This window comes from Hemiscyllium ocellatum, chromosome 4 (genome assembly GCF_020745735.1).
Source record: "Hemiscyllium ocellatum isolate sHemOce1 chromosome 4, sHemOce1.pat.X.cur, whole genome shotgun sequence".
Taxonomy (NCBI): domain Eukaryota; kingdom Metazoa; phylum Chordata; class Chondrichthyes; order Orectolobiformes; family Hemiscylliidae; genus Hemiscyllium; species Hemiscyllium ocellatum.
In genome coordinates this window covers 31,746,201-31,765,232 of record NC_083404.1, presented here as the reverse complement: position 1 = coordinate 31,765,232, position 19,032 = coordinate 31,746,201, and the positions used below count along the sequence as shown (strand labels likewise).

The window sequence follows — 19,032 nt, the reverse complement described above, 5'->3', positions numbered from 1 at the left end:
CCACTCAACCCGGTCAAATGCCTTCTTTGCATCTAAAGAAATCACCAATCCCTGTATTGATTGCTGTTGGCATGCTTGAATTACATTAAGCAGCCTCCTAACATTATTAGAGGATCTGCGACCCTTTATGAAGCCCATCTGATCCTCTAATAACAGAGGGTAACACAGTCTCCAGCCTTAACGCAAGTGCCTTACAGCAGATCTTAAAGTCCACATTTAAGAGCGAGATGGGACTGTATGAAGCACAGTCTTCCAGATCCTTCCCTTTTTTAAGGATAAGTGAAATATTGGCCTCTCTCAGAGATGGTGGGAGACAATCATGACTGTATGAATCATTAAACATATTCAGCATCGGGCCTGACAGTATGCTGATAAATTCCTTACAGAATTCACTGGGAAGTCTGTCAGGACCGGGCACCTTTCCACTCTGAAAGCTGCCTCTCAGATTCCTGCACTTCTTGCTCTGATAATGGGGCATTGAGAAAGGACTGTTGTTCGGGAGTCACACCTGGGAGCCTCAGATCTCTAAAAAAGGATTCCATTTTGGCCTGCCCCTCCTCACAATTCTCACACTGATATAACTGGAATCACTGGAACGCCACATTAATCTTTTTAGAATCACATGTTAGGTTTCCAGACCCTTCCCTAATCGCTGTAATGGTTTATGGGGCACTTCCTTTTCTGGCAAGGTATGCTAAGTATTTAGGAAAAAGTGAGGACTGCAGATGCTAGAGATCAGAGCTGAAAATGTGTTGCTGGAAAAGCGCAGCAGGTCAGGCAGCATCCAAGGAGCAGGAGATTCGACGTTTCGGGCATGAGCCCTTCTTCAGAAATGAGGAAAGTGTGCCAAGCAGGCTAAGATAAAAGGTAGGGAGGAGGGAGTTGGGGGAGGGGCGTTGGAAATGCGATAGGTGGAAGGAGGTGAAGGTGAGGGTGATAGGCCGGAGTGAGGGTGGGGGCGGAGAGGTCGGGAAGAAGATTGCAGGTTAGGAAGGTGCTGCTGAGTTCGAGGGTTGGGACAGAGACAAGGTGGGGGGGGAGGGGAAATGAGGAAACTGGAGAAATCGGAGTTCATCCCTTGTGGTTGGAGGGATCCTAGGCAGAACCTAGTAACCCTCCAACCACAAGAGATGAGTTCAGATTTCTCCAGTTTGCTCATTTCACCTTCCCCCACCTTGTCTCAGTTCCAACCCTCGAACTCAGCACCACCTTCCTAACCTGCAATATTCTTCCTGACCTCTCCACCCCCACCCCCACCCCCACCCCCACCCATCACCCTCACCTTAGCCTCCTTCCACCTATCGCATTTCCAACGCCCCTCCCCTAAGTCCCTCCTCCCTACCTTTTATCTTAGCCTGTTTGGCACACTTTCCTCATTCCTGAAGAAGGGCTCATTCCCAAAACGTCAATTCTCCTGCTCCTTGGATGCTGCCTGACCTGCTGCACTTTTCCAGCAACACATTTTCAGCCAAGCTAAGTATTTGCCTGGCTTGTCACCATGCTCGTATAACCTTTGCTTTGCAAAAGTCAGCTCCTCCTTTGTCTTCTGCATAAGCACAGAATTTAGTGCAGACCGCAGTGCCATAATCCTCTATAGTTTGACCAATGAGGGTCTGTCAAAATAGGCCTTCTTGGCCTCCTTGAAGCACGGTTGAAGGCAATGCTGCTGCTCACCCTTCTGCCGCTTCCTACTGGTGAAGTATGAAATAACTAACCCCCTCGAATAAGCTTTGGCAGTTTCCCAGAGAACAGATGAGCTATCAACTGAGCCTATGTTGATGTCTAGGAATGCCCAAAATTTCCTCAAGAAATACTCCACAAACTTACTGTCCACGAGAATAAAGGGGTCCATTCGCCAGTACCTTGAATCCACTGCAACATCCTTAATCTTAACCATGAGGTATACTGGAGCATGATCAGGGATGGCAATATTACCAATCGTACAGGATGCCACCAGATCCAGGGTTACCGCAGGGGTCAGAAAAAAATCAATCCTCGTGTGACATCTGTGCGGATTGGAGAAAAACTTGAAATCCCTACCTGTAGGGTGGAGGCACCTCCAGACATCCACCAACCATAATTCCCCACACAAACCCACTAAATGTTTAGTTTGTGCAGAGGGTATTGAGGGACCTTTAGGCAACCTGCCTACTGTGGGGTCCATGAGACAGTTAAAATCTCCCTCTACAATGATGTGCCGAGACTTGAGACTTCAGTTTAGAAAAAGCATCTACCAAGAATTTAAGAGGTGAGCTGGGGGACAATAAACATTTAAAATATCATTCTTCCCCATTTATCAAGGCTTTAAGAATTAAAAATCTCCCATATGTTCTTTAACACATTCCAAGAACTTAAATGAGATTTTTTTCCTAACGAATATAGTCACTCCTCTACTTCTGGTATTAAAATGAAACATAAACTTGGTCAAAGCAATTCTGCTGTAATTTCAGATGCTCCTTGTCATCCAAACGTGTCTTCTGAAACAAAGCAATATCCACCCTCTCCTTTCTAAGACTCAAGAGTACCTGCTTCCTCTTAATTGGTGACTGATTTCCCTTGATATTCCAGGTATACCATTTAATCAAATCATTGGCCTTAATCTTCTGCAATTACATTTAAAATTCCAGAGAAGAGGAACCCGAACCAGAAATTGCTGAGCCTTAGTGTTGCCTGGTCCACCAAATATAAAAACTTCATAAACCAAAACCACTACATTTAACAAACATACAAAATTATTAATAAAAAAAAAACAAAAACCAGAAAACAAACCAAAATATAAAAGCACCAATAGCGCTGAGTAGGGGAACTCACCCCCTACCCGGAGGGGGCAACTACCTGTCCCAAACTGCCCATAAATAGGCATCTAACCGTCTCAACCTTCACTTCTGCCAGCAAGAGCCGCATCGCAAGCACAAGCTAAAAGAATAAACACCACACAGAATATCAATATGAATAAAAAACATTCTTTTATTAAAAAAAAGGGGGAATAAATACCAAAGGATGGGTGGGGTAAGTCCTAACTTAGAAATTTAAAATGTACACCTTAACCACCGCCATAGTTTGAACCAAATTATCATCAATTGAGGAAAATAAAAGGGGAAAAAAACAAAGCTCCAACCGGATTTCCTCCATTTCTTTTGCAGAATGATAAACACGTACTCAAGCAACAATATTTATACATACTACAGTTGTTTAAATTAGGTTAGTTTGTCCACAAATCTCTTGCCTTCTCCGGTGTGTCAAAGAGATGCATGGATCCACCTAAGGTGATCCAAAGCACTGCCAGATATCTGAGTACTGAATCCCAAGCTCCTTCAGTCTTGTCTTGACACCATCTTATGATTTTCACTTCTGGATCACCGCCACTGAAAAGTCCTGAAAAAATATGATCTTAGATCCCTCGTAAATTAGGGCCTTTGGATCCTTCCCCTGGAATCTGAAAGCCTCCATGACTCTCTCCTTATCCCAGTAATGATGGAAACACACCAGGAAAGGACGAGGGAATCGACCCAGACCCGACCTCCATGCTGCAACCCGGTGGGCCCTCTCTGTCTTCAATCCTCTCATGCCAGCCTCCTAGTCAAGGAATTTCGGAAGCCAATCTTCAACAAATTCCGCAGGCTGCTCACCTTCCTTACCCTCAGGCAGACCGATGATCCGAATGTTTTTTCTCCTGCTCCTGTTTTCAAGATCATCCACTTGGTCACGCAAATTACGAACCTGCCTCTTCAGGGCTTGGATCTCATCCTTGAATGTACTGGCATCAGCTTTCACCACTGTGACCCTGTGCTCCACCTTATCTGTCCTCTTCTCCAGGTCTCCCACTTTCTGCTGATGCTTCTGCAGCATGAGGGGGACTGGAGCCAGCTTCTCTTCAATCCGTTTTCCCAGCATCTCGCGAGATTTCGAGAGCTGGTTCACCAGGTCCTGAGGGTAATCAGCTCCGAGGCTGCAGCAAGCTGAGCTGCAGACCCGGCCTCGGATGCTCCTCCTTCCCTTTTTAGGCATTTCTGGATAGTTGAAAATACAGGGGAGTCAATTTTTAAAATGTTTCTTGGGGCTCCACAATCTTTCCATCGCCCCAAGAAATCCTGATGACCTGGGTTGGGCGGGTTAAAGGACCGTCCTGCTCCTGCTGCGATGCAAAGCTCTGCAGTGTGATCTTCTGAGATCGTCGCCATCTTAGATCCCCCCTCGTACCAAATTTTAGCAGTATGGCTGCTTCACTCACTGAGTTGCAAAAGAAAGGCAAGTAGTTTCAGTGGACTGTCAGAAGGCATTTGACAGCCTGAAAGCGGTGTTAAACACTGCTCCAATATTAGCCACATCTAATCACGCAAATCCATTCAAGGTGGCAAGCGATGCAAATGATGTGGATGTCGGTGCTGTGCCCTTATAGAAATACGACAATAAGACAGAAAGATCTATCGGGTTTTTCTCCAGAAAACTGAACATTCATCAGCAGAAATATTCAACAGTTGAGAAAGAGACTTTGAGCTTGGTATTGGTGTTACAACATTTCAATGTTTATGTTACCAGTAACATATGACACTGGCCATAACCCATTGAAGTTTATGGAGAAATTTAAGGACAAAAATGCCAGACTGTTGAGATGGAGCTTGTCGTTACAGCCATTCAATTTGAAAATTGTGCACGTGGCAGAATAAGAAAACGTGACTGCCAACGTTTTGTCAAGACTTGAATGAGAAATGGAGGCATTCGGTGGCAGGAGTAAAACAGACTGAAACAAAATGTAATAGTGCATGATTGCATGATTACTGTCAATGTAATGTACATGGGTGTTGTAGAGTACTAACAGTTTAAGACTAAGGGGTATTAAAATGAAGGAATCTTTGGATATTGATGATTTTTTTTTAAAAGGGGGTAGGTGTGATGATGCTGCTCCTTTACCAATGTTATGTTACCCTTGGCTTTTTATTTGCCCCCCACAGAGCTCCTAAAAAACACGACTCTGAAAAGTCGAAGTTTGAAGGGTTTTAGGGCCAGCTTGATGATAGCTAATGGATACTGTCTCAGGCATCAGGCTTTCAAGCTTTTTAAAAAAAAATCATACTTGTACCATGAAAAAGGTGTGGCCAGTTCTCCCAGCTCAGTTTTCTGATTTGATTTAGTTTTTTTGGTAACGTGACTATTCATTGAAAACAGTCAGGCAGACAGCAATGCTATGGAATGAAGCATAGCTACTCACCCACAATATGAACAACTGTCAAGTTTAAACAGTAAAGGACAACCATAGGGTTTCTCAAATTCTCTTCCAAAAAATCTCTAAACAGAATGGATTTCTTCAGTCGTAAATTGGGAAAACCTATATACATGGACAACATCTAGAGGAATTAGGTTAAAAACAGTAGAAAATTATATACCACAGGTTAAAGGACAAAATGTAATCCTTATTGCCACCCAGTATCATCTTCCACAAACTACAACAAAACTTTGCTTACAGTTTTGAATAGCTACATAGGATATTTGCTATAAATGAGAGCTTAAATGCAATCAGATACAAATGAAATATCCAACTCAAAAGAAATTCTTACCAGAATACACTCTTCTAGATCCATTTTTTCAAGTTCATGACAATTCTAAACCAAAATTAAAAGACAAAATTTTGGTAATAGCAAATTATGCATTTTCTAAACTATACAGATCTTAGCAAATTTAAAGAAAAGAAAATGTTGCATGTACACTTATTGTTCAACTAAATCATATCGCAGAACGACCTGTATGTGGCAATAAATCGCATTTCGGCAACGCAAATTCACTAACGTGATTGACGAATTTGGGACGCTATGCGCGCATTAGGAAGTTTTAAAACATGTTGACCAACACATTAAGCATTGATTCTAAAGCATGATTTTTCTGTTAAGTGGGGTTACACAAGAACTGACTGCATATTGACAAGTTAGTAAGGCCAGTTAAAAAAAAAGAGCCAAGACCCAAGAGGTGCATTCGTTAAGTGGCTGAATTTAAAAGAGAAGTTACATTAAACAGAGCCTTTAATAGATCACACTTTTCAGTTCTATGAATGGTCCTGGTTCTCTTTTTATTCTGCATATGAAAGGGACTTCGCTAACTGGGCCAGCATTTATTGCTCATCCCTAGTTACATTCAATAAGGTAGCGAGCTGCCTGCTTGAGCTGCTTCATTCTTTGTATTAGATAAAGAACATAAGAGGCACTGTTGCTTTAAGATGCCGCAGTCAAGAAAGCACGCCAAATCCTCGACTTCCTCAGAAGATTGAGCAAATTCGGCACGTCCACAAATGATTCTTACTAATTCTTATAAACCCACCATAGAAAGCATCCTATCTGATTGCATCACAACTTGGTATGGCACCTGCTCTACTCAAGAATGCAAAAAATTAGAGTTGTGAATGCAGTCCAGTTCATCACGAATAAAGCATTCCTGCTATTGATTCAGTCTACACTTTCAACTGCCCCAGGAAAGCAGCCAACATAATCAAAGACCCCTCCCACCCTGGTTATATTCTCTACTGATCTCTTCCATCAGGCAGAGGATTCAAACATTTGAATACATGTACCAACAGATTAGAGAACAGCTTCTTCCACCCACCCAGTCAGACTTATGATCAGATCTCTCAGAGTAGACCTTTCTCTGCACTTTCTCTGTAGCTGTAACACTATATTCTGTATTCTGTTCTATTACTTGTACAACTGTACTTGTGACAGTTATAAATCAAATGAAACAAGGACAACAGCAGAATAAAGAGGATAAACTCATGAAAAGAAGCTAAAATCGGCCTGAGCTCTTTTATCCAGGGGATTAAAAAAAATAATGAGCAATGTAATAGATGTTTTTAAAAATTACAAATGTTAAGATAGGTAATGCACAGAATTATTTCCAAATTTGACGAAGTCCAAACCTCAAGGTCACAAACAAAGATAATCACTAACAAAACCAACAGATTTAGGAGAAATCTCTGTACTCAGTCATAACAATGTTGAATGTACAGCACAAAAGAGGACAGAAGTAGCCTTTGATGGTAGTATGCAACTGGCCGTGACTGCTGTTTTCCAATTGCAACCACAATGCACTTTTCATTAAAATATACTTTGGGGTCAAGGCTGCTTTCAAGTATCTATATCCTTAACACTGATTCCAACCCTCTTGGCCACTGGCCTTAGGCACAACTCAAGCTGTTAATAACTTCAGTGACAGATTCAAACCAATTCTCGCTCATGAATACTGCCTAATTCCACTGCAATATCTTCTGCTTTCACCTCCAGCTCAGTTATTCAAAGACTTAGTCATCCAGAATTAACAAGTCCAGTGGTCTCCCAGCATTGATCCTACATAAATCTCAACTCATCCAAAGATCTGCCTGTAAAATACCTAACAGCAAGTTCCACTTGTTCTTCAACACATTTTGATTTACATTGGCTCAAAATTCTCTCAGCCTTAATTTCAACTCTCATCCTTATATTTGAATCTCACTATAATGTAATTTTCACCTGTTTATCACCATCCCAGCTACATCATCACACTTGATAGATAGGAGGGAAGAATCTGAATAATCTTCCTTCACTCTAAAAATGGTTATTCTCTATCCTGTTAAGGCTGCCACTGTAGCATTCCTTCCCAAATCCTCTGCCTCACCACCTCAATCTCATTTTCTCACTAACCTTTCAGTCATCAAAAACAATCAATATTACTAGTTCTGTTTGGCATCTATAATAGCAAGTATAAACAAAGAAATTTAAAACTGAGCCAAAGCAATGAATTCTCTTACTGGAGTGCTGGTGTAAAGAGGGCAAATTCAAAGTTTGCAAACATCACAAACCTTGGGGGCATTGTAAATGGTGAGGAGATCAAAGTCTAAAAGGATGTAGATGAGTTGCCAAAGTGAGCAGATGGGTGCAGGTTAAGTTCAATGCGGTGAAGTGTGAAATGATACATTTTGGAGCATGAAGAGACAGTATATAATAAAGGGTGATTCATAGAATTGTACAGCAAGGAAACAAACCCTTTGATCCCACCAGATCCAGATCGATGAACAGGAAGGATTTAGAGGGTTGTGGGTCAAATGCTGGCAAATGGGATTAGATTAATTTAGGATATCTAGTCAGCATGGACAAGTTGATTCCAAGGGTCTGGTTCTGTGCTCTACACTCTATGACTACCCTTGATTATGTGGAGTATTGTGTGTAGCTTCTGGGGTTCACCTTAGAAAGGATGTAAATGCACTGGAAATTGTGCAGAATTTATGTGAATAGATCCAGGAATGAGAAACTTCAGTTATGGATATATACTGGAGAAGGTGGGACTGTTTCCTTGTTGAGAAGACTAAGAGAAGATTTGATAGAAGACTTCAAAATCATGAGTGTTCTGGAGAGTCAGAGAAACTGCTCCAGCTCATAAAACGAACAGCAGCAAGAGGGTACAGATTTAAAATGATTTGTAAATGAAGCAAGTACGACCTGTTTAAAATCTTTTTCACACAACCAGTGGTTCTGGAAGTGTGGATGCCTAAAAATGTGGTGTCAACACATTAAACTGAGGCAGTGGTTATTAGATAATAACATGCAAGGGTATGGGAAGAAGGCAGGAGAATGGCATCGTCAAAATGCTCAAGAGTGCCAATGCATACAGAGGACAAACTGCCTCCTTCTGTACTGTAACAATTCTGTGATTCTCTTTAACAACTACTCACAAATGCAGGACTGTATCATGAATGCATTAACCCTACAAGAAACAATAAACCTGGATCTCATAGGCTTGGTTCAAAGTTAGCCTGATGATTTATTCTTGGCAAAACTGACAGAGGTATACCACTATTCTACTTGGGATGTGGAGACTGGGGAAAATTTCAATGGTTCCCTTTTTATCAATGGTACTTCTCTCAACCAAAGACAATAATGTTCACCTAAAAAAAACCCCAAGAATCCAAAAGCGCATAGCCAAAAATACTCACCCTTGCTAAAACTGTAAAGCCAGCATCTGTCAGGTGCGAACATCGTGCTACTTCCAAAATCCTGAAAGAATTACAACATTCAAATTATTTCTAGACTCTGTTCTCAATATATTGAATACTTTTAATTTAAATCATCTTTCTAAGCAATCAATGATGTATTACCAAAATTAGAATAAAGTATAAAATGAAACAATGGGATATCTATAAGCACAACTTTGTTGGCTGATCATTATGGAAAAAAACAGGTCCCTTTTTATGGAGATTAATTTGACATGCTATGTCAATGCAATTCAAACCTGTGTTAATTAAGGATTGTGTGCAACACACACCTTTCTGATTATGAAGTAATTTCAAAATATGTTGAAATTCAAAATATATTGAAATTCAAAATATATTGAAATTCCAAGAAAGGTACAGAATATTTTTCTCTGTATTATTCATCTTTTGCACAACACAAGGTGTAACTATACTGTCCTCCTTGCAGTTTTCTGAAAGGAGACAAATATTTGACGTCAACTTTGAAGAGCAATTTCTGGAAGCCATCCCAAAATCGCTTAGAAGCAGGATCGGCATTTTCTGATTTCAAACAAGGCTTTATTTTTGACTCAGGACAACACAACTCATTTTTTCCCAACTTCCAGGAAAAGTTAAACCCAAATTAGAAAAGTCAACAATAAAAGTCTTAAGTATTTTAAAAAATGCAAGAACTGTGGCTGCTGGGAATCAGAAACAAAAACCAAAATTGCTGGAAAACCCCAGCAGGTCTGACAGCATCTGTGGAGAGAAACAGTTAATGTTTCAATTCCAGTGACCCTTCTTCCGAATTGATAGTGGTTAAAAAGAGTTGGCATTTACGGAACCTTGATTACCCAAACATCAATTATCCGAATTTCAGATTATCTGAACAAGATGAAGGTCCTGATGCTTGGGTAAACTGGGTTATCAGAACAAAATACTTGCCGCTCGTGTCGTCCAGATAATCGACGTTGCCCTGTATACAAATGATGTAATGCATAAGAAGTAAACAAAAGGTGCAGATAGAGCCCAAAGACAGAATAACAGTTGGACATACAAAGCAGTAAAGGTCAGCCTAAGAGAACAAGCAGCTGCTAATGGGGACTATTCGTGGCTGACCATGGGTTGTTGGTAGCAGCCCAAGTGACAACAAGGCCTAATCTGGGGGAGCTGGGGTAGGAACATGAGAGAAAGTGCTCAAGCCCTTAAATTGTTGAACTTGATTTGGAGTCCAGAAGGGTGCAAAATTCCCAATGTGTCTTTCATGTACATTTTCAATGTAGGACAACTTTAAAAGGATACAATGATAAAATTTAGGAAATCTTTGTGTGTAAAAATAAAAACACCAAATAATCTACATTAAGCAGCAAGTAAAAGAAAGCAGTGTGCAAAACAAATTAAAAATTATCTAACATGTACATATGTGTTGGGGTGTGGGGGGTGGTGATTCAATACCTCTCAGTTGTCCTAAAACAAAGATAATGGTGAGCTTAGATGCTAAACTGGTGAATTTCTGCTGGAGCATAGTAGAGGGATAACTGGTCTTAATCTAAAATTCAGGGATAATGAGGAGCAAATTTTTAAAACATCTTGCATGATGTTTAGAATTCAATGAGAAGAAGGTCAATTGTCAAACCCACACATTAACAGTATCAGGATCCCGCACAAATATCTGGGGCACACAGTCATGGACCAGACGCATAATCAGAAACCACATGAAAGAAAAAAAGGCAAAGGATAGCTATTCTGTGGTGAATGGCTCAATACCTAAACATCTCCATCTCTCTGTCTTCCATCCAGGTCAAGCATGCTGAAATACTCAGCATCACTTCATCGCAGCACCAGCAACATTTTTTTAAAAAACTTGTCATCTCGATCCGTCCCCCTATAAGTTCTATCTCCACTTTCAGTCAATTCTCTGCACAATTTGTTGCAGAAATGTATCAAGCTTACATAGCAACACTTCCCAGTCCAACAAAGATCACACTATTCAAGAGGAAACCACATCAACTAATGGCAACAAACGATTGGTAATAAACATAATCTTCCCTTACCTTAATTTTTGCAAATTATGATAGTGAACAAATGTATATTAAACACTGCAATGTGGATGAATATCAATCGAGATAGGTAAGAAATAATCTATTATTGAAATGCATCCAACGGGTCAGAATCATAGAGTTACATAGCATGGAAACAGACCCTTTGATCCAACTCATCCATGCTGACCACGTTTCATAAACTGATTTTGTTCCAATTATCTGCATTTGGCCCACACCCCACAAAACGTTTCCTATTCTTGTACTGGTCCAAATGTCTCTTAAATGTTGTAATTGTACTCATCTCTACCACTTCCTCTGGCAGTTCATTTCATAGACATATACCCTCTGCATGAAAAAATGCTGCTCCTCGAGTAAATCTTTCCCCTCCCACCTTAAAACCATTGCAGTTTACTTTTGGATTCTCCTACCCTGGGGAAAACAGCTTGGCTATTCACTTTATCTATGTCCCTCATGATTTTGCAAGCCTCTGAAAAGGTTTCCTTTAGCCTCCTATGCTCCAGGGGGAAAAAGTGCCAGCATATCCAGCCTCTCCCTATAATTTAAACCCTCTTGTCAAGACAATGTACTGGAAGAATGTAGCATGTTACAGACATCTCTGAAACCAAAATTCAGGTCAGTCATGAGAAAAAAGCATTAAAAGATGGAAAATTGGAGAATAACCGATGGCATCAAATAACTAGACAAAAACCCAATCTTGAATGTATACTTGAGATCACTGCCTCCTGTTCCCAGGATTTTAAATATTTCTGTAGTTATACGCCTGACGCAAACATCAACAATTTACTTGAAGAGCTAATGTTACCAAATCTACACAATTCTCCCCCTGTTAAAATAACTTCCACCATTTTTCCAATTGATTAAATTTAAACATGTTTACAATTTTACTCAGCAATGTAAAAATCCTTTAGGCTTAACCAATAAGCTTGTATATTTAATTTAAATCCCATCCATTCATCATATCACCACATTGCTCTCTACTTTATAACAATTGCTTCCTCTCCCATTTGCAATCTAGATTCTAGTGACCTCTTGAGTCTTTGTTCCATATTGCGCTTTGTAACATTCCAGAAAGCCAGAAGAAAAAAATCACTGAAGTCAGTCTTTACTCACTTATTAACACTCATTTCCAAAATCTTCAATTGTAACAGCACCTCCCAACTTCAATAACTATGGTTTAAGACCGCGTGTATTCACAGGGGCACAGGCGAATCCAGTTAATGCCTCACCTATCTACAATGGACCACAGCAATGCACAATTAGCACCTTCCAGAGAGGATTCCATGATTTGATCCTTATTTTGGATTTCTTTTTCCAACTTAATGCTCCTTCCATTAACTTGCTAGGTACAACCTTGTTATGAGGACAGAATGGCCTACTCCTGCACCTATTGTCTATTGATTCTCAGAACTTCAATTAGGTCACCACAAATACTTACATTTTTCAAAGTGACTTCACTGCCCTTTTCTCAACTCTAATGTTAAATAAACAAAGTCATATCTCATTTCTGTATATCTGATTATGTGATCAACTGGACATGCAGAAGGATGTGGTCCATCACATTTGCACTGCCTCTACAAACAAGCATCATTCCTTTGAGCAATTACCCATTTTTCCCCATAACTCTATTTCACTTCTATTCAAATAATCACTTAATGCCCTCTTGTATGATGAGTGAGTCTGTCTCTCCTGCATTTCTAGCTTGAATTCCAGACCCTGACCACCATCTTTGAGGAAAGTCTTTTTGTTCATATTGTATTTATTTCTTATTTAAAATCACTTTAATCCTGTACCTGATTGCTTCTGATCCTTTCAAGAACAGAATCAGTTTCTCCCTATCTATTCTAGATGGGCTGCCTAGCCCAAAGCTGTACAGATTAGGTGGATTGGCCATGCTAAATTGCTGAAAGTGTGTTGCTGAAAAAGCGCAGCAGGTCAGGCAGCATCCAAGGAGCAGGAGAATCGACGTTTCGGGCATGAGCCCTTCCTCAGAATGTGGAGGCAAGGGTGATTAGCCAAGCAAAAATCAGGAAAAGCAAGGATTCCAAAACTGATCACCTGGGAATCACACAAAAACCTTCCTCCAGCCTAACCAAATCTAGGAAACCATTGTTTCCTTTCACTCAGCCAAATTTGTGACCCTGTTTCTTTTTTACTGTCTCTTTTATTCCATGAGTTATAACTCTATTACATCCTATGCTTTGCCAATGTTTCTCCAAGGAAGTTATATCAAAATGGACAGAAACTGAAGTTTTCCACCCTTGAACACGGGACCAGACACCCAAGTGCTTCAGACGTTCTGTTACATTAAGGCAGTGTACAAATATAAGCTGTTATTACAACTACTTGATAGTTATGCCAAGTTCAATATCAGGGAGTTTCAATAAAGTTGAACTTCAGGTCTGCTTTACTCACTTTAGTCTAGGACAATTCAATCCCAATGCTGTTATAGAAGCATCTGTAATGTTTCCACATCCAGACACACACAGGAACTGAAGTTTATGGCAGCCTCTGCAAACGCTTACTAATCCTTCATCTGTGATTTGCTTTGAAGGCAAACAAAATTATGGGTCATTAATTGATTTGGAATGTCAAGTTATCTACAAATTGAATAAAAATCGGTTCAGTCCCTGGCAATTCAACAGAATCAAGAAAAATTTGTGATTAACCTTAAAGCATCATCACTCCGTACTGAAAGATGCGCCTTACAGATAGCCTGGCTTTCAAGAGGCAGGCTATCAAAAGCTAACCAGTTCCAGATTGGAAATTTGAGCTGATACTCGATTGGATGGATCAGCTTCACTGCAATCTCAGCACAGCACCTGACAACTTACTGTGAAATAAGGGATGGAAGATGAATAAAATACTCATGTTCAACGTGTACTACAATTTGATCTGTCTTGGAAGTTATTACTGCTCATTTGGCTATCCTTCTTTGGCTGTAATCCAAAGAAAGGAGACAAAAGTTAACAGTGATAACTGCAAGGCCATTAATCTATGGAAATAACTTCCATAATGACCACATTTGGTTCGAGATATTCTTGCATTCAAAGTGCAAAACTGATGAAACAACCATGCTAGTGAGCTTGCAAAGAATGAGATTCACTCTTCTTGTTTTCATTGATTTCTACTCCAAATCTAGAGCTGGGAGGTGCAGCAGTGGCAATCTTCTTGATCATTTGAGTTCAACAACTATTGTAGAATGATAAGTTATCCCTACAGGCTGCAACACCCATGACTGCACATGAAGTTAGGAATTTGTAGAGATTGTTTGAGGTGATACACAAGTGGAGGGGGTTTTTATCTAGGATTCGACAGCAGTAGTCAATCCTGCTGAGGAGTTCACACTTGCTACAGGGCATGTAATCACATAGGCAAGTTTGACTAGAATTAATATTCACAACCAAAGGCATCAAGGCCAGGGAAATGTCCTGCAACATTTTAAACATAAGACCATAAAAAACATAAGATATAGGAGCACAATTAGGCCATTTGGCACCTGTGGTCAACTCTGCCATTCAATCATGACTGACATATTTCTCAACACCATTCTCCTGCCTTCTCTCTGTAACCTTTGATTCCCTTATTCATTAAAAAAGGGTCTTAAATACACTCAATGATTTGGTATTTACAGCTTTCTGTGGTAACATGTTTTAGAGATTCACCACCCTCTGGCTGAAGAAATTCCTCCCCATTTCACTTCTAAAGGATCATGCCTTCATTCTGAGGCATTGTCCTCGGTCCTAGTCTCTCCTACTAGTGGAAACATCCTCTCCACATCCACTCCACCAAGGTCGCTGAGTATCCTGTAAGGCTCAATGAGATTCCCCCATCACCTTTCTAGACTCCATCGAGTATAAACACAGAGTCCTCAACTGCTTCTCATATAACAAGCCCTTCATCCCCAGGATCATTCTTGTAAAACTCCTCTGGACTCCCTCCAATGTCAGCACATCTTTCCTTAAAACTGGGGCAAAATTGGTCACTATTCCAAACGTGATCTGAACAGAGCCTTATACAGCCTCAGCAGAACATCCCTGCCCTTGTATGCTAGCCCTCTTGAAATGATAGTTAACATTGCATTTGCCTTCCTAACTACCAAATGAACCTGCACGCTAACATTAAGAGAATGCTGAACCAGGATTTTCAAGTCCATTTGTGCTTCAGATTTCCAAAGCGTTTTCCCCTTTAGAAAATCATCTACACCTGCAGTCTTTTTACCAATGCGCATAACCTCAATTTCTCACGTTGTATTCCATCTGCTACTTGTCTGCCCATTTTCCTAGCCTGTCCAAGTACTGCTGCACCCTCCTCACCACTATCGGTCATTCCACCTATCTTTGTCATCTGCAAACTTAGCAACAATGTCCTCAATTCCTTCATCCAGATCATTAATGCATAAGGCAAATAGTTGTGGTCCTAACACTGATCCCAGTGGAACTCTGCAGTGACAGTCTCATAGTTTAAGAGCATAGTATTAGGAATAATGTTATTTTTAGAAAGTTGAAACAAAGTCATTATTATTCAGTGGGCAGTGTTCCAACAAATAATTTTGAAATACTTATGAAAAATACCAAAATCGGTTAGACATGCAGCAACAGCACAGAAAAGTAGTTGCCTAATTTAACTAATGTTAAAATACTCAAATAACACTTATTAAAAAGTATCAAGGAAACCTGGGAAAGGCTTTCTTTATGGCTTGTATTGTGTGGATCTACCAAACAAACCAGAAAGCTGGAGATGTCAAATGAAGAACAAAAATATTTTTAGATTATCTATTACCAATACAACTATAATAGAATCAAATTGCAATTAAACTCAAGTTGAATATAGTCATGAAGAACAAAGCAAACAATTATGTCTAGTATTAGTTTGTTATACAAGAAGAGAGTTGAAGTCATGTACTGCATTACAAAGAAGGGATGAAATACCTAAAATTTCCCCAACTACTCTTCTGCATTCCACTGACTGATTATGAAGCAATTCTAGCGTAAACATGCAAACCAGTTAGCTCATTCCATGCGAAGAAATCAAGAGTAAAGTATCACAACGAAAAGGGAAGGCAAAAAATACATTTAACCTTGCTGAATTTTTATAAAATTTATACATGCACAATTTTGTACACAGATGAATTCTACCACTTAGTCTCCCTTTCTCCCACATCTTACAAAGCTAAGGTTGCATACATTTGACACTAAATATTGGTAATTATGGATAAGAAATGAAGACCCATGGATTGTTAAGTCAAAAACTTAATATTGCAAGTTATAAGCATTGTTGATTGTCCTGCAATGTCTATATTACATAAAGTGACATGTTCCTATGAACCAAGTTCAAATCAAATACAAACACTAGATAATATACAATTCAACTGTAAAGTAAGCAAAACAATAAGTACTTACTGAACATGCCTGCAAATTAAGTGTTACTAGTTCAGGACAGTGAATCTGTATGTGTTTCAATGAGTCATCGTCCAACTGTTGGGGAAAAAAACAACACTATATTTGTCCTATTTGAGATAAGAAATCAGATCAATGGCGATCAGAACATACATGAATGTTAAATGAGACATGAAAGCACTCTTGTCGTGTTATTTTCTTTAGGCACATTATATTTTTCAACCAGAAGTCCTCAGTGTAATATTCTCTTAACTGGGTTTAATAAAATTAAGGCCAGCTCTCATTTTATGAGATTTAAATGTGTGAAAAATCCCTTCAACTATAAAGAAATTGTGGCACTTTAGTAACAAGTGATTAATACAAGCATTTACTGATGCACACTAATCCAGCTACTTAAAACCCACGTACTTGGATTTTCTCATTTTGGACAGTTTGTATTGATTTCAGGATAGGGGAGCAAGAACTGTTATCAAACAATGTTGGAGAGGCAAATTAACACCAACAGTGACATGTCCATTAAACTAAAGTGTTTTGGAATCATATCACCATTGGTTTTCTTGCATTCTTTATTCACTAGAGTAAGTTGCCCAGATTTTTTTTTGTTTGAAAACCACTAAGTTTCAAAATGCAGCATGCTTTTGATCCTGGGGCTGCTGGATTTGAGAGTGCATGTCTGTACTGTTTTCAGCTAATCACTGAGGTGCAGAAGCTAAGACCAGTCAATATTTAGTAAATTATACCGAATTTAAACCTACTTATATATAAAAGTCAATTAAATTTGGTATTTCAAGAGATTCTAATTTCAAATAAAACTTGTAATATAAATTCTTGATTTTATCCAGATTAAAATCTATTATACAAACAATACAAAGAAATATCTTCTTAAGATGGACAGGATATGCTGCATCTACCTGGTAGATTTTGATATTCAAAAAGGCATGGTCGCCACAAAAGGTCCTGGAATGATGCAAAACAATTTCACAGCAGAAATGATCAGTGTAAATCACTTGCCAAATGATTTTCATTTAATTTCTTCGACATGGAATCTTAATTGGAGAACTCCTGCCAATTACTTTGTGAACAAATTAACACTGTCATTTAATGCCCATTACTTCCACAATTTGGAATACTATACACAAACTTTATTGTAGCATGAATAAATGAAATAAATGAAATAAATATAATGTTGCTTTTTTAAAAAAGTCCACCCTCAATACCATCCTTAAGTCAATACTATAATCTTAACAGTATAAAAACGTCATCATTAGTAACAAGTGATCAATACAAGCATTGACTAATGTACACTCTAATCCAGTTACATCAAACCCACGTATTTTGATTCTCACATTTTGGACAGATCGTATTGATGTAAGGATGGGGGAGGCAAGAACTGTTATTAAAACAATGTTGGAGAGGCAAATCAACACCAACAGTGACAGGTCCATTAAAACTTGGCCATCAGCTTTGCAGCATGCAAGTGCATGACAGTTAGGTGGTCTATTTAATCATTTCAATACTTAACTATTAATACAAGTGGAACGGATTTTGAAAATAAACTTCAGGCCTTTTGAGTAGGTAATAACAGGGAATGCTGGCTGATTAAAAAAAAATACAAACATAAAAAGGCTATTGTTACACAAGTTCCTCAGGTCCAACTTGCTTCAGACTTTTCCATTATCATTAGATACAAAGTAGGCAATACTTACTGCTGGTTGAACAACAGTCAATTCAAATTACAACTTTTCAGTAATTTATATTGAATTTTCAACATTTTCAACTGATGATTACTATACACTAGAAGTTTGTTTTTCAAAATGTTCAATCCAAATCCACACTTGTTTTATTTCAGTAAACCATGCTCTGTAAAATTCATACTCCACTATTACTAGCTCCTCATAACTGTACAATCGATTCTCATTCAATTAACTCTTAATGTAGTATATCTATCACTTGCATCCTCATTCCGTTTGTCTGAGGGAATGCCTCAGACCTATGTTAGATAACAACCTTTTTCTTTTTAAGAAAAAATATAATTTTTAAAAACTATATACAGGTCATTCTGCTATAACACTCACTTCATTAACATTTTTTGCAGCAGAGAGCAGCAGGAGCTGGGCAGAAGTAAAGTCGGAGCACAAAGCCAGTCAGGAAGGTAAGTGATTGTTATTTGAGTGGGTATGTTCTAGACCCCAGGTCCTATAAAGCAGGGCCTCCCTCCCACCCTCCTCCTCTAACCTAAATTAAAAGTCCACAGACTTGCCCCAAAAAAGAGGGTCCAAGGAAGTTCCTGTGGATTGAAGAGAGTGGCTTTAGCTAAGGAGTCTTTGACAAGGAAGTTGAGTGAAGTGATTACGCCACAGTTGAAGAGGATGAAGACGTGACTGCCAAGCTGGTTCAGTGTGTTTGATGTGGGAGGTCAACGACTCTGGTGTGTCTGGCTCGTATAAGTGTGGAAAGTGTATGCACGTTCAGCTACTGACAGAGCATATTGCAGCACTGATGAAAGAACGAGGACCTCAGGCTCATCCGAGAGAACGAGATCTTTCTGGACAAGACCTTCAGTGAAGTTATTACACCGACCATACCAGAAGAGAGCAGAAGATGAGGA

The 19,032-nt window shown here is 39.3% G+C and overlaps 1 protein-coding gene across 1 annotated transcript in view; it reads right to left on the bottom strand.

The window, feature by feature from the left end:
- fbxl2 (F-box and leucine-rich repeat protein 2) overlaps positions 1–19,032 on the bottom strand; it is a 182,195-nt gene that overhangs the window by 37,216 nt on the left and 125,947 nt on the right. The window contains exons 9-12 of the mRNA XM_060824199.1: positions 16,428–16,502; positions 13,441–13,571; positions 8,951–9,011; positions 5,556–5,600 (exon numbers count right to left, since the gene is read on the bottom strand). Of these exons, the coding sequence (XP_060680182.1) occupies positions 5,556–5,600; positions 8,951–9,011; positions 13,441–13,571; positions 16,428–16,502 (312 nt within the window). The remainder of the gene's footprint in view (positions 1–5,555; positions 5,601–8,950; positions 9,012–13,440; positions 13,572–16,427; positions 16,503–19,032) is intronic.